Source organism: Notamacropus eugenii, chromosome 4 (assembly GCF_028372415.1).
Source record: "Notamacropus eugenii isolate mMacEug1 chromosome 4, mMacEug1.pri_v2, whole genome shotgun sequence".
In the NCBI taxonomy this organism is placed as follows: Eukaryota; Metazoa; Chordata; class Mammalia; order Diprotodontia; family Macropodidae; genus Notamacropus; species Notamacropus eugenii.
The window spans coordinates 458,939,743-458,954,549 of record NC_092875.1 but is presented as its reverse complement, the minus strand read 5'-3'; the positions used below and the strand labels follow the sequence as shown (position 1 = coordinate 458,954,549).

The 14,807-nt window shown below is 35.7% G+C and overlaps 1 protein-coding gene across 3 annotated transcripts in view; it reads right to left on the bottom strand.

The window, feature by feature from the left end:
• EDIL3 (EGF like repeats and discoidin domains 3) overlaps nt 1-14,807 on the bottom strand; it is a 603,244-nt gene that overhangs the window by 31,358 nt on the left and 557,079 nt on the right. For all 3 annotated transcript variants that reach the window (XM_072606206.1, XM_072606208.1, XM_072606207.1), the window contains one exon: nt 14,427-14,582. In XM_072606206.1, coding sequence (XP_072462307.1) covers nt 14,427-14,582 — 156 coding nt within the window. The remainder of the gene's footprint in view (nt 1-14,426; nt 14,583-14,807) is intronic.

Sequence of the window (14,807 nt, the reverse complement as noted above, 5' to 3'; positions counted from 1 at the left end):
CAGTGCCTTCATTGCGGGATTGTGAGGATTAAATGATATAATATTTGTAAAGTGTGTATCACAGTTCTTGGCATGGAGGAGGCATGAAAATGATTACTTCTCCCCATCTACTTCTGTCTGCTATTATCTTTTGCCTCTTTATCAAGGTTAAACTTTGAAAAGTTAACTATATTTCCTTTCTATCCATTCTTTCCTTAATCCTTAGAAGTTGGGACCTCTGCCTTGATCATGAATCAAATCCCATACTTGAATTGCTCTCTTAAAAGTTATTCTTGATCTCCAATCAGCAAACACAATGACATTTTGCTGTGATCATTCTTCTTTACCTCTCTGTACCTTGTGACCAAATCCTCCTTCAAAAATATTGTGGCTTTCTGGTTCTCTTTCTATGTCGGTGATCACTCCTCTGTCTTTAGCTGATTCTTTGTTGTTTTCTTTGACTTTTTCTCTACGTTTTTTATGTTTTATTTCATAGTAATCTTGTTAACTCATAGAACTGGATTCACCAAACCTGTATCTTTTTTTATGATCCTCTTGAGCTGCAGTTTAAAATATATCCAACTGAATGTCCATGTTCCTGACTGAATTCATTCTTTCCACCTGACACACTTCTCCTTCAGATCTCACCATTACTCTGTGTGATATTAACATGCACCTATTGTTTGATGTTTGTAATTTGAGGTTAATCTTCAACTTTTTCCTCCTCACCTTCCACATCTTGTATTCATTCGGTTATCAGGACCAGTCAGTAACATAATTACAACATCTCTTGCCATATACTCTCCTCTCTGTTCCAGTCACCTCATTATCACCATTTGATTTTTGCATTAGTTTCCTTATTTGTCATCTCATCTCACTTTCATCTCTCTGTAATATACTTATTCCATAAGAATAAAACTTTAGTTGCATAAATCTGGGTTATGTCACTGTGATCAAACCATTTCTGTGACACACAATTGCATTTTGAATAAAGTTGAAACTTCTTTGTTTTGCAAATGAGGTCATCTGCCACAAGGTAATGTATTATTTTTTATTTATTTAATTTATTTATTCTTTGTTTCAGCCAGACTAGACAAGTGATCCACAACCTTTTATTTCTTATGAACTTTGGGCATATGATAAAAGAAATCCCTCTGATTTTATTTTTACTTCCTTCTCCAAGAATTTATGAGCTGTGTTTCATTTAGTCGTATTTTTTCATTTCATTTATAGTGAAGATATCACTATTAATATGGTTCAATTCCTCAAGTAATATATAAATTCATTGATCACTGGACAAGCATCTCACAGTAGTAGGACTACTCATTAAGTTATATCTCTAGCAGGTCTAAAAAACTAAGTGTATTTTTTTCCCAATCACTTTAAGCCACCATCACTATAGAAGCAGAAGCAAGGATAATGCATGAAACTGAGAATAATTTTCTATTTTTCTTTGTTTCATGGGTTGAGAAGGTGAAGGGATATGATAAGAATCTTTAATTATAAGATGTATCATGCAAAAAAAAAGGATTAAGCTCATTTTTCTTGGTTCTAAGAAAAACGTGTGGAATTTGCAGAGAGGAAAATTGTGGAAAACTATATACATAAATACATATGCATATGTAGTATGTGTGTGTGCATATATATATGCATGTATACAAACATATATGTATGTGGTAGATGTATGTGACAGAGACCCATGCAGAGATGAAAAGAATTTTCGGTTTCTTAACAGTTAGAGTTGTCCCAAAATAGAATGGCCTGATGTCAGAGGCACTGAATTTCATATCTGGGATGGAGGTTCAAGATCAATTTGTCAGGAATACTGCAGAGCTTATTCCTTTTTTACTCCAGGTAAGAGTACAAGAATTTTGAGATGTTTTCTTTCTCTGAGATTCTGATGTTGAGTTGGAAGGATCGGTCCTTTTGCACTACCACTAGGTGGTGCTCACACATCCTCACTGGCTAGTTCTGCTGTTGGTTTGTTCTCTGGCAAAAATGTTACTAGACCACAAAATGTTTACAACTAAAGCATCTTAACTTGTTCAACCATTTACATTTAACCAACTGCCTCCAACCCTCTTCCCTTCATCCTTACTCTCTCTTTTCTCTTTGCCTCCTGCTTGCTGTGCCCTTGGTTTCCTTTCTAGCTCCTAGTTTTCACATCTTAAATCCCTGAGCATCAGTTTGGTCATTGGAGAGCAGGGATTCTACTGTGGTGAATTTAGATATTTTATTAGTCTGCAACACTATTTGAATTGGGAAATAATGATTTAGGCTCTCGGTCTTTTCTTCAGATTCTAGGTTCTATCAACCTCAGTTTTAAATAAATTAAATGTCATAAAAATGACAACATGTAATTTTGCAGGTTTTATAACTAGTTCTTTGTACAGTAGATACCAAAAACTGAAACACTGCTCAGAATAATTTTCCCAGAAAAAATAAATTAGACAGTTTTAAACAAGAAAGAACTCTTAACAAGTATCATTGTTGACCTTGAATTTTAAAGCACTGGAAAAGTGATGCTGCTGGAGAAGATTGAAAGATTAGGTCACTTTGAAGAAAGAAATGTCACCTTTCCAATAACGTTGCAACCATCTCTCCAAACAAGTTATCTGATTTATTTTGGAGATATAATGGTAACAAAGCAATACTACACTCATCTTTTGAACAAAAATTTATAAAATGCCCCGTCTGAGGGTTTGTGTATCTCTTCCCATATTTTCTGTGGCAACATCACAACTTAAATAGCAGTCAGCTGTTAGGATTCACAGGATTGGCATAAATTAGTTAATAAATGTTTGTCCTGAGCTGCTCTCAATCCTATCCGGATTTTGATTGTCACAAACGTTTTCTCTATCTATGCCTGACATTCTCTTTAAACTAAACTCACGAGGTTCAACAGTGTTCTTACTTTTTTTATTTCGTGACCTTTCTATCCCATCCAAAAGAAGACCATTAATTTGTTCTATGATCACACTTCTCATTCCCCTGGTTATTGGAGACAGGGCTGTTGAAGTGGTCAGGCATGTCTTCAGAGTGTTTCTTATGAGCAAACTCCAGATAACCACATAATAGTTGGAACAGATAAACAATACAATTATCTCCACTTCTCCAAAACTTTTGCCAGACCTTAAAAATTAGAGTTATGTCATGGAAATAACTCCATCAGATTCTACAAACAAGCTAAATGGCACTACCTGGTTCTGTTCATGGTTCTCTACTTTTCTCTTAAAAAACAAGAAAATGATACTGCTTCCTCCTTCAAATAACTTTTTTTTGATAAGCTATCACTAACCAAGGACACAAAGAGCCAGAGTTATGTGAACCGCTCAAACACTACTTCAGATTCAAAATTTCTTTTTTTGTTTTTTTAATAGTAATTTATTTTTCCTCCAATTATATGTCAAGACATTTTTAGCATTCATTTTCTTCAAGATTTTGGGTTTCAAATTTTTCTCCTTCCTTACCTCCCCTCTTCCTAAAATGGCAGATAATTTTATATAGGTTATATATGTACAATTGTGTAAATCATATTTTCATATTAGACACTATTGTGAAAGAAGAAACAGATCAAAAGAAAAAACCATGAAAAAATAATGTTAAGTGGAAAAAAGTATGTTTTGATCTATATTCAGAGTCCATCAGTTCTTTATCTGGATGTGGATAGCATTTTTTGTTGTGAGTTTTTATACTTGTCTTGGATCATTGTGTTGCTGAGAAGAGCTAAGTCATCCACAGTTGATCATTACAAGATGCTGTGTACAGTGTTGTCCTGGTTCTGCTCATCTTGCTTTGCATCAGTTTCTACGAGTCTCTTCAGGTTTCTCTGAAATCTGCCTGCTCATTATTTCTAAATGAGCAATAGTATACGATTACATTCATATACCACTGCCTGTTCCACCACTCCTCAATTGATTGATATCCCTTCAACTTCCAATATTTTGTCCCCACAATAAAGGGCTGCTATAAATATTTTTGTACGTGTATGTCTTCCCTTTTGTATGTTTTTTTTTTTTTTGCATACAGAGCTAGTACTGGTATTGCTGGATCAAAGCGTATGCATAGTTTGATTGCCCTTTGGGTGTAGTTATAAATTGCTCTCCAGTCAATCAATACTATATTAGTTAGACTCAAAATTTCTGAACAAAGCTAGCAGATTCCTATCAATATCTTTCAAAGAATAGTTTCCATTTCTACTCAGTTTTCTTCTTGGGTAAAATAAGTCTTGAATTCAAAATGACCACTGGTTAATTCCATCTACCTCTCCACCCTTTGGCAGTGAGGGTTTTGAAACCCCATATACAATGGATATTTCATTTACTCATGTACCTGACTAATATCATCTGGGTTGTTGCTGTCATGGGAATGACATTCTCATCATTCGTGGTCATTTATTCTTCCCTTCTCTGGGCTTGTTAATAGAAAGTAAGCTCTTTAATAGCAAGGCTGTGCCTTCCTTTTTATCTTCAGGACTTATCACAATACCTGGCATAGAGTAAGAGCTAAATGTTTGTTACCTTGGCTGGCTGACTTACTCAGGTAAGATCAGTTCAACATCTAAGTCAGAAGCAGAAGGAATGACTAAGAATTAACTTTTGCCACTGTAGCATGCCTGACTTCTGTCTCAGGGAAATATTTCCCCTAGGAAGCTTTCAAAATTAAAATTAAATTTCTGAAAGTGCTTGTTTTTATAGTAATGAGAATGATTCTGTGTTGTTTCTGTTGTTACTGTTGGACCAGACTGAATGAAAACATGCAAGTGTTGGTGAAAAGAATTTGTGGTCTATCTCTTAAGAGAATCTTCTCCTCTTAATAACTCTGCATTGTTTACTGAGTGAGAGAATAAAATTGGAACCTAAGGTTGGTCCATATCATCCATCTCTTGCAAATCCACCCGGATCAGAGAATCTTGAGAATAGTTTTATAACTTGCACTTCTCAAGCCTAGGGTAGGCAATATAAAGGGTGAGAAGGAAGAAGGTGAATACGGGATACAGAGATGAGGACATCATGTAAAAAGCTACTGAGGTGGAGGATTCCACTGTGGGTATGGATAGTTGTGATGTGGGTGGATTGGGCTGTGGCATGAGTGCAGAAAAGGAAAGGAAACTGCAGGGATGAAGGGATGGGGGACTACAGAGAGGGGAATCATGCTTCCGAGTCAAAGACCTGATTGCCTCAGCCTAGTCACGAATCTACGTGTGAGACTGATATAATCAATGAATTGCAGTTGTTTTTCAGTTGTGTCCATTTCTTCATGACCCCATCTGGGGTTTTCCTGGCAATGCTACTGGAGGGCTTTGCCATTTCTTTCTCCAGGTTATGTTGTAGATGAGGAAAGTGAAGCCAACAGGGTTAAGGGATTTACCCAGGGTCACATAGCCAGTAACTGTCTGAGGCTAAATTTGAATTCAGGATGAGGAGTCTTCCTGACTCCAGGACTGGTACCCTATCCCCTATGCCATCAAGCTGCCCCAATCCATGTATTACTACCTTCATTTTGTCTTAACAAATTTACATCTGATGTATTAGTCTTATCAGAATCACTCAATTCAATCTGACCCAATTCATTTCTTTTTTTTTACAGATCTAATATTTTTTTCCAATTACATGTAACAACAATTTTTACATGCCTTTTTAAAGTTTTTTGAGCACCAATTTCTCTTCCCCTTTCCCTTCCCTCCCCCATTCTTGAGACAGTGGGCAATTTGGTACAGGTTGTGCATGTGTAATCAGGAGTAAATGGCAAGAATGCACTATTCCGAAGATGACTCAATTCATTCTTGATAACTACATTTTCACAGTCTTTCTACCTTGCCATTATCCTTTCATTTTGACTATTTTTCCACCTACTTAAATGTAATATTTTTACTTCATTGTATATGAAACTTAAAATGAATAACTATTAAAGGTATGATTTTCAATAATTAATGATCTTTTACAAACACAGAAACTTTTTTGAGGCAGAACCCAATGAATGCTATTTCTTATCATCTAGAAAGATCTGATGAATGATCTAAGCATCCATCCTATAATCCATTCATTTCCAACTCGAAAATTAAGAAATTCAACTCACTTTCAACTTTGCCTATTAAAATATTATCATTTCAGTGCTAAGAAAATGCTCAAGCTAAAATCTGACGTCACTGTCTATCCTTTCTTACAAATTCAAAGTAGCTTCATTCAGATAATACATGTGATTATAGAGTGGTTGCATTTCAAAGGGGAAAAGGAGCATAAAAAGCCAGCATTTTAAAATCACATATAGTCTTCAGTACAAATGTCCAGAATGTTTTTTAGACCAAAAGAATTTATACATTCTAGTTAAAGTTTGGGGGAGAAGAGCAAAAGAAGATATTCCTACATTTACCACTCTTCCCTCCTCAGTTGTTCCCCTGTATGTAAAGAAAAACTCTGACTTAGCCTCACAGGTTCCTTTGAAGTCTCTTACTCTCTAAGTTAATGCAACAAAAAATGATTTGGAATATTCCCTTCAAACTTATTGTTGATTTATTTTATCCTGCACCTTGAAACACATAAAAAATAAAGAAACATATGAGTTTCTACATTTTCTTAATCTTTGCTTCTAAGGACTGTAAAGAAACATCTTGAGAGCTAGCTTCACAGCTACTAAATAAACTTGTCTTCTCTTTTATAAGCACAAGAGACTTTTAGTACAGGGGGGGAAATATTTGAATGAACATTCCAGAGAAAAACAAATGTAAATGTTATGAAATAACAGTACATATTACAAAAAATAAATATGTATGGACTGCCCCTATGTTTGATTATGTTTTCCACCAAGGGACTCTGCTAATAAAAAAATAGAAAAAGCCACAGTAATAAAATATTTTAAGTTGGCTGTAGGAGGGATAGTGAGCTACTGACCTCTAGTTGAGGAGAATAAGATAGCTATTTTACTCCAGTTAGTTTCTGAAAATATATTTTCTTGCTGCATACAGGTTTCCTAAGTCTTAGTCAGTTCTGACTAATGGAGTACAGAGAGACCATTCATATATTCCTGGAATCTCATTTACACCACTTATGGCAAACAAGAAAAATGTTATTATTTTTAAATATTTTTTTCTCTTTATGGGAGCTCTGATTTTTTTTCAGTTGATGTTGGGTTTTTATGCTGTCCCCATATAAACCAATTGTTAGGTAAGCTGGGTGACACACAAAGGAATTTCGAAGACTTGCTGGCAAGTACTTCTATCTGATGTTTGCTACTGAAAAACATCTCAACAGAGATGCATGTCCTCTTTGAGACATCTTATTTATTTTTATAGCTCCATGGAAGAAAACATTTGGCTCATGTTCTACTTGTAAATAAAGCTATTTTTTCCCACTTTGGAAAGTAACCATGGAAAGTCAGCAGCGAACAATATTAAGAATCAGCTGGAGTTGCCTTATTCAACCTCTAAAGTAAAATTTGCTGACGTCAACTGGCAGTTCAGTAGCTCCACTCGTGTATCAATAGTGTATTTTACTATAGATTTAAGAGTTACCTGAATTCATAAAATAGAAGTCATCTTCAATTTTCTACTATCTCCTGCTCTTCTCATCACTATATCCATTCAGTTGCGGAGTCTTATTGGTCTTACTTCCTACATATTTTTTTCATCTGTCTCCTTTTCCGAACTCACACCATAACAACCTTGGTTCTCCACATCTCTCTAATGCACTACAATAACCTCATAAATGGTCTCATTTTCCTAGAACTAGGAAGATCAGTCATATCAGTTGACATGACATTTTTATTAAAATTTTAATTTAAAATTTAAATTTTCATCCAATATTTTGTTTCCCTTACACATGTACCTTAAGAAAAATGTACTTCAATTGTTGCCATTAGATTTTTTGAAATGTTTTGAAATTCCAGTCCTTCCAGTGCTATCTTATCCCGTTTCCAATCAATCTTCAACATGGCTGTCAAACTGATATTTCTAAAGCATAGTTCTAAGTATTTCATGACTCTTCTCAAGAAGATGCAGTGTCTCTATGGCCTTAAGAATAAAATCCATAATCTTTTGTCATTTAAAATTCTTAATCATCTTTTAAGATAACTACCCATGGGAACTTCCTTCCCCCTATTCCTCACATATTCTATATAATAGGGCAACTAGGTAGTGCAGTGGATAGAGTGCCAGATCTGAAGTCAAGAAGACCTCAGTTCAAATCCAGTTCAGATACTTCCTTAGATGTGTGACTCTGGGGAAGTCATTTAACACTGATTGCCTCAGTTTCCTCATCTGCAAAATAAGCCGGAGAAGGAAATGGCAAACCACTCCAGTATCTCTGCCAAGAAAACCCATGAAGGGTCAGACATAACTGAGCAACAGAAGCCTGTAAAACTGGACTGATTACTGTTTCCAATATAAACCACTAAATTTTCCAACTCCGTCTTTGAACAGGCTACTGGCCATGATGAGAATGCTCATTCTGATATTCTGCGCTATCATTGCCCCTGTGTATTAATTTTTTATTTACTTATCTAATAATATGTAAGCATGTATGCATGTAGAATGTAAACTCCTTAAAGACAGAAGCTATCCTCTCTATCCATTCTTTCATTCATTTATTCATTCATCTATTTATTTGTTTGTTTGTTTTAATTTGCATCCTAAGAATCTACTTTGGTGTCTGGCATATAGTAGAGGCTTAACATAGTTTTGTTAACTAATTACAATAAATAATAATTGTAAAGTTAATAAGAATGCTTTATATGTCTTTTTTTCCAAGGTCCTGAAAACCTTTTCATAGTCTATTGTGATTCTTTTTCAAAACAGCTTTCAAATTTTTATAGAGAGGTATGAGCCTGTTGCTAGCAGATGGATATCTGATCCTCATCAGGAGAGGGAGTTTTCACATGAGAATTCTGTACAGTAATGAAATCACAGATTTATTATCATGACCACCTTTGTTTTCTTCACATTAGGGTTTTTTTCATTTTTGTTTCAATATTTTATGTTCTTGCATATGTTCCTTGGATATGTTCCTTCTCCACAAAATCTGAAGGCAGAAAATGCTTTTAGGGCAGAGAGTCTGCTATAGAATTTTCTTATCGTCTTATCAGGATTTAAGCATGTAGGACTTATGCTCTATGTTCAATTAATTTCAGTCCTTCATAATGAGTCATTTATAATTTCGATATATCAAAAAGTCTTCAGAGTCTGGAACAAGATGGTTTTGGTTTTAGCCCATTTTTTTCTATTTTAATAATAACTTATGCATTGGGCAGCATTTGAAATATATATATGCATATGTGTCTCTCTGTGTGTATACATACATGTACACATGCATACACCCATACATATGTACACATATATACACTTCTGATTTTTAGCTTTGAGAATAACTTCATTCCTTACTAATTTTCATTTATAATTTCCTCTAAAAATTCAATTTTGGCTAAGTAATGAAGAGGAGAGGGAAAGCAATGACCCTGAAGAACTCTTGCTGCAAGGCTTTTACATTAGACATGATTTACCAGTTAATTATTTACAGTAGTTATTTTGATGACTTTCTCTAAAAGATAGACTTAGAAACATCTGCATAGCACTATGGGTCTTATCTGAAACCAAGTATGTGGATTTGTGAGTTAATTTTTCTATAAAAATATCCATTATAGAATTGGTGACTTCCTGATTGGTAGGGAATGATGTGACAATATTGGGAAATTTCTGTTCAGACAGGAATCAGACGTTAGGAAATGTTTTTAGTTCATAATTCTGAATATTGGTCCCTGCAGTGAAATGACATCACAGTGAGTTAGTTATTCTAGTTTCTTAGACTGAGAAGGTAAGTTTCCCATCCATTTCTAGTCTTCTGTCAGTCATTGGCTCATATAGCCATTTTTCTTGATAAATCTTAATCATTTTGAATGTGTGTGAGAGCACTTATACAACATATTTATTCTTGGAATAAGGTCTGAAAGATTTGAGAAGAAGATTGCAGATATTTCTATATCAGGGACCCATCTTCTCGAAAAGGACATCTGTTAGTCACTAAAAGCAAATATTTTATATTCAGCAAACTAGGATGATCTTGACAGCTGTGGGTATGGATGGGCATCAGATTAAATTGGCTGCAGATGAAGAGTCCCAATATCTCACTTATTCTAAGTCCATAAATAACGAAGCTCAACTACAGGAAATACACAACTGAGGAGACTTCATTCAGTCTCTCCTTATCTCTCTTGCTGCAGTGGAATCAGCTCCCAGCAAACAAGTGTGATAATTCTAATAATTAACTGGCATATTCATTTTAATGAAATAGGTGCTGCTATATTCACAAACTAATTTATAACACTGTCTATGTGATATCTATTTGTATATATGAACATATATACATTAAAAAACATGTGTAACTATCTATCTTTTTCTACCTAATTTTTTACTTGTTGTCTTAGACCCCATTAGACTATGATCCTCTTGAGGATAAGGATTGCTTTTGCCTTTCTTATCTCCCCAGGGTTTGGCTCATGGTATCATAGTATAGATTTACAAGTGGAAGAGATCTTAGAAGCTACTGAGTCCAATTTCCTAATTTTGAAGAGGGGGAAACTGAGTCCCAGAAAGTTTATTTGACTTTTCTAGGGTCATTTTGCTAGTAACAGTAAGTGTTTAATGTTGTTGCTTTTTGTTAGTTGACTGACTTAATTCAAAATAATTTATACAAATGGAAGAATTTCATCAAATATGCAATGTATAAATTTGATAGTAGGCCAAGTTCAACCAAGTGACTTTTGATTTATTATTTTTTTACAGTATTTAATAGAAATTATTTGAAAAGTGAGTGGTAAGCATCGACTTCAGGAATACTGTTAATTGATGAAGTTCATCTGTCTCCAAGTGTGTAGTATATTTTTTCTTGGAGGCTTTGGAGGGAGGAGCTTTGACTTTATTTTCTTCTGTTTGCAAGCTTTGTCCTTCCTTGTCACCAAAGTAAGATTCTATAGTCTGATTCTTTTTCTGGTTTTTGCTCATTTTCCCGGCCATTTACTGGACTTTTGAGCTCTTTGTCAAGGTAGATCTCTGCTTCCAGTGGGGGTGAGGTTGTACTGTCAGCCGCTCGATTCCCCCACAATCTGTGGGCCTCGATCTCCAGAAACAGTGGCTGTCTCTGCCCCTGCTGCTGCTGTGGCTGCCTCGGGTTCCTCTGCCCCCTCCTCCCTCTGCTGCCCTGGGGCTGGGGCCAGACCACTCCACTTTCCCGCACTGGTCCCACAGGCTTTTTCCATTGACCTTTTAATTTGTCCTTGGCATTATGGGGTCCCGAAGTCTGGAAAATACCACAGGTGCCAGAGCCAAGGCCTGCTCAGGTCCTGCCTGTGGGGCATGACCCGCACTGGACTGCCCCCTGCCCTCTGGGTGTTGTGATAGATACTTCCAGGGGATCTTCCAGTCTGTCTTGGGCTAGAGATTTGCTTCACTCTGTCATTCTGTTGGTTCTACAGCTCCAGAATTTGTTTAGAGCCATTTTTACAGGTATTTGGCTGGGCTTGGGGGCAGCGCTCTAAAAAGTCAGTGCTGTACCTCTGCCGTCTTGGCTGTGCTCCCCAAAGTGTATAGTATGCTCTTAAAATAGTAAAAATCTAATCCATGATAATTAAACTCTTGGTACATCAGACTGCTAATTTAAAAAGTCTGAGATGAACTAGAGTAATCTGTAACAAATCATTAAAAAATCATCCAGATCTCATGCGGTTGGTAATGCTATAAACACAATGAACTTTAAGACCAGTCCATGGAATGCACACATTTCTTATCCCAACCCTTATCCTCTTGATTAGACAGAATGGATACATGTTGGCCAATCTAATAAAATGCAGAAATGAAATTTAATCATTTTTCCTACTTCTTTCTTTTCTCCTCCTGGCCTGGGCACTATTCCGTCCCTAAAATATGAAGAAAATTCTAGAATCCCATCAACTTCACTGTCCTCTGCTTGACAGTAACATTAGCCTATCAATCACAGCGATCCCAGAACAGTCTATAATATGGCACAGAGAGAATTTGGAAAGTGATGATGGGACATCTTTCCTTGATCACTGTATTCCCGGACAGTCTTTGCTAGCTGGGGAATTTAACCTAGAAGCTGCGGCTATGGATTCAGTGACCCAGGTCCTCCCAGATAGCTGTTAGTGATCTTGTCTCGGGAGCTCCAGGGGTCAGTAAATGTGGAAAGTTATGGAACATGTCATTCCAATAAAAGAGAAAGGGAACAGACCTGCAATGGAGAAATTCCCTCTATCAATGTAGATTGACACTCTTCAATCTATCCCCTTAAAAATTTACTTAGAGAACTCAGAAATAAGTGACTCCTCCCGGTTCCCATGGCTGGTTGTATCAGTCAGGACTTGAATTCAGGTCTACCAGACTTCAAGGATACATTTACATTCAGTAGGCCATGCTGTTTCCACGTAAAAGATAGTGCCGATAAAAAAATAAATATTGAAAACACAAATTGTTACTTTTAGGAGAGTAGGTGCCAAGAGATATCATGATACAGTGGGAGAGGGCTGGTCTTGAAATCAGAAACATTGGATTCAAGTCTAACCTTTGACTATTCTGGCTGTGTGACTATGTGAGAGCTACTATACTTCTCAGTTGCTTAGGTCTCTCAGATTATAATTTGCCAATCTTCATTAATGGAGGGAATTTTCACACTGGGAATTATACCCAGAGAGGACATCATAGGTCCAGACTGACCCTCTCCCCCAACAGAGAGGAAAAGACATACACACACACACACACACACACACACACACACACACACACACACATACAGAGACAGAAAGAGACAGAGATACAGAGACAGAGATAGAGACAGAGAGAGAAGTGAAAAGAAAATTTAAAAAACAGAAAATAAAAATATTAAGGATAGTGTTCAACTCATGAAGGTCATATTTGTTAGAAATTTTCAAATCTTCTTACAACATATATAGGGTTTTTTTTTTTTTTTGCATGAGACCTACAATTTCCAACTAAGCCTACCATTTTAATTAGACTTACAATTGATATAGATAGGAAAGTCCTAGTGAGGAAACTCCCTCTACTAATATAGACCAGAATCTATTCTGCAAACACATTAACTGATATCCCTGGGATCACGTAGTGAGTATATGTCAGAGGCAGAATTAGAGTGAGGTCTTTCTGATTCTGTAGCTAGCTGTCTAAGCTCTACATTACCATGTTGCTTCACATTTGTGTATTTTATGTGTGTATATATGTGCATATATATATGTATATGGGAGACATATATATATATATATATAGATATGTGTATGTGATGCCCATGTATGTATATTTACATACACACAGAGGAAGAGAGAGAAAAAAAGAGAGAAAGAGAGAGAGAATTCTCTTTCTCATACATAAATAAGGGTCAACACAACAGAGCCATATGCAAATCTACTTTTAGGTCTATTTGTATGTACTTTTTCACCAAAAAGTCCATAAATGTATCTAGGTTTCCCTTAAACAAATTCAACCAATCATTTATATAAAACGACTGGCATTTCTATGTTTCCTTAAGCAGCTATATGTTTATTTTTCTGCCAGCACCATAGGTAAGAAAACATGATTAATGATCATACTATGTAACAAAAAATAATGAAATGTGCCGAGCAAGGTGGAGTCAATTTATATGCCCTTATTCACTGAGGAAAGGACAATTATATATTTTACCAAATGATAACATGATCACCAAAGAGCAAATGAAGCAAACACATCCTATTTTATCAAGGAAGAAAATGTGCAAAAACTTATAACAGTCTTTGATGGAGCGTGTTTACAAACTCACTGAGGATTCCTAAATTATGGTTGCCATATATGACTGCATAGAGTGGAAGGTAGAAGGGCCTGGTGTGCTATGCTCCACTCAAGAGTCGGACCTGACTAAACTACTGGACAATAACAAGTCAATACCCAAGCTCAGTTTCTTTTTACTGTCACAAATTTATACACATACACATATATACACATACGTATGTAAGCATGTATATAAAACACTTTTTTCCTCTTAATGAGGAACATACTAAAGAAAAATTTCAAATAGAAAAGTACATTGATAAAGCATTCACATATGTAATAGTGACAATGTAAGGAAGAAATTTTTGTGGCAAAAGGAACCAGCAGAATTCTATTTTATGCCATTAATTAGATTCAATCTGACACATTTGCTGAACATGTATAATTCTGTGTCATCAGTACATTTTAGTTAATTTTGATGGAGGGTATCCTAATTAGATAACACATGAATTTTCAGACTGTGGATTTACATGCCTCCTGTGTTAATTTGTTTCCACCTATATTCCTGGTTGGATTGTTTTAACAAATGAATTAAGAGGCTCATTCAGATTGCTTAACCAGTTTCACATGGGGGTCAACCACTTTCCTCTCTGATCTTGCATCTTATATACCAAGCAAACTGCTTTCTTACCTTATCTTTTCTTTGTTTTTCATCCTGGTATACACTCCAGTGTTCTCCATCATTACTATATGCCAGTTTATAGGAACCTACAAATTGTACGTGACCAAAATCTTTAGCTCCTTGGGTAATGATGCCAGTCACTTTGGTAGGGACTAGAAGGTCCACCTAGAAAAAAAGAAATATAATCTTACAATATATAATGTAGTAATACATTCTCCTTATTATGTCCCAAGAGTCACATATCTACCTACACAAGAAATTGCAGTTACTTATTGCCAGAAAATTCTAGTGGAAGTTAAATCTGCTGTAGATAAATGCTTTTTAAATTCACTTTAAAATGTAAATATTATCTTGGTTCATCCAAGCTAACTCTTCCCTAAAATCCCCAGT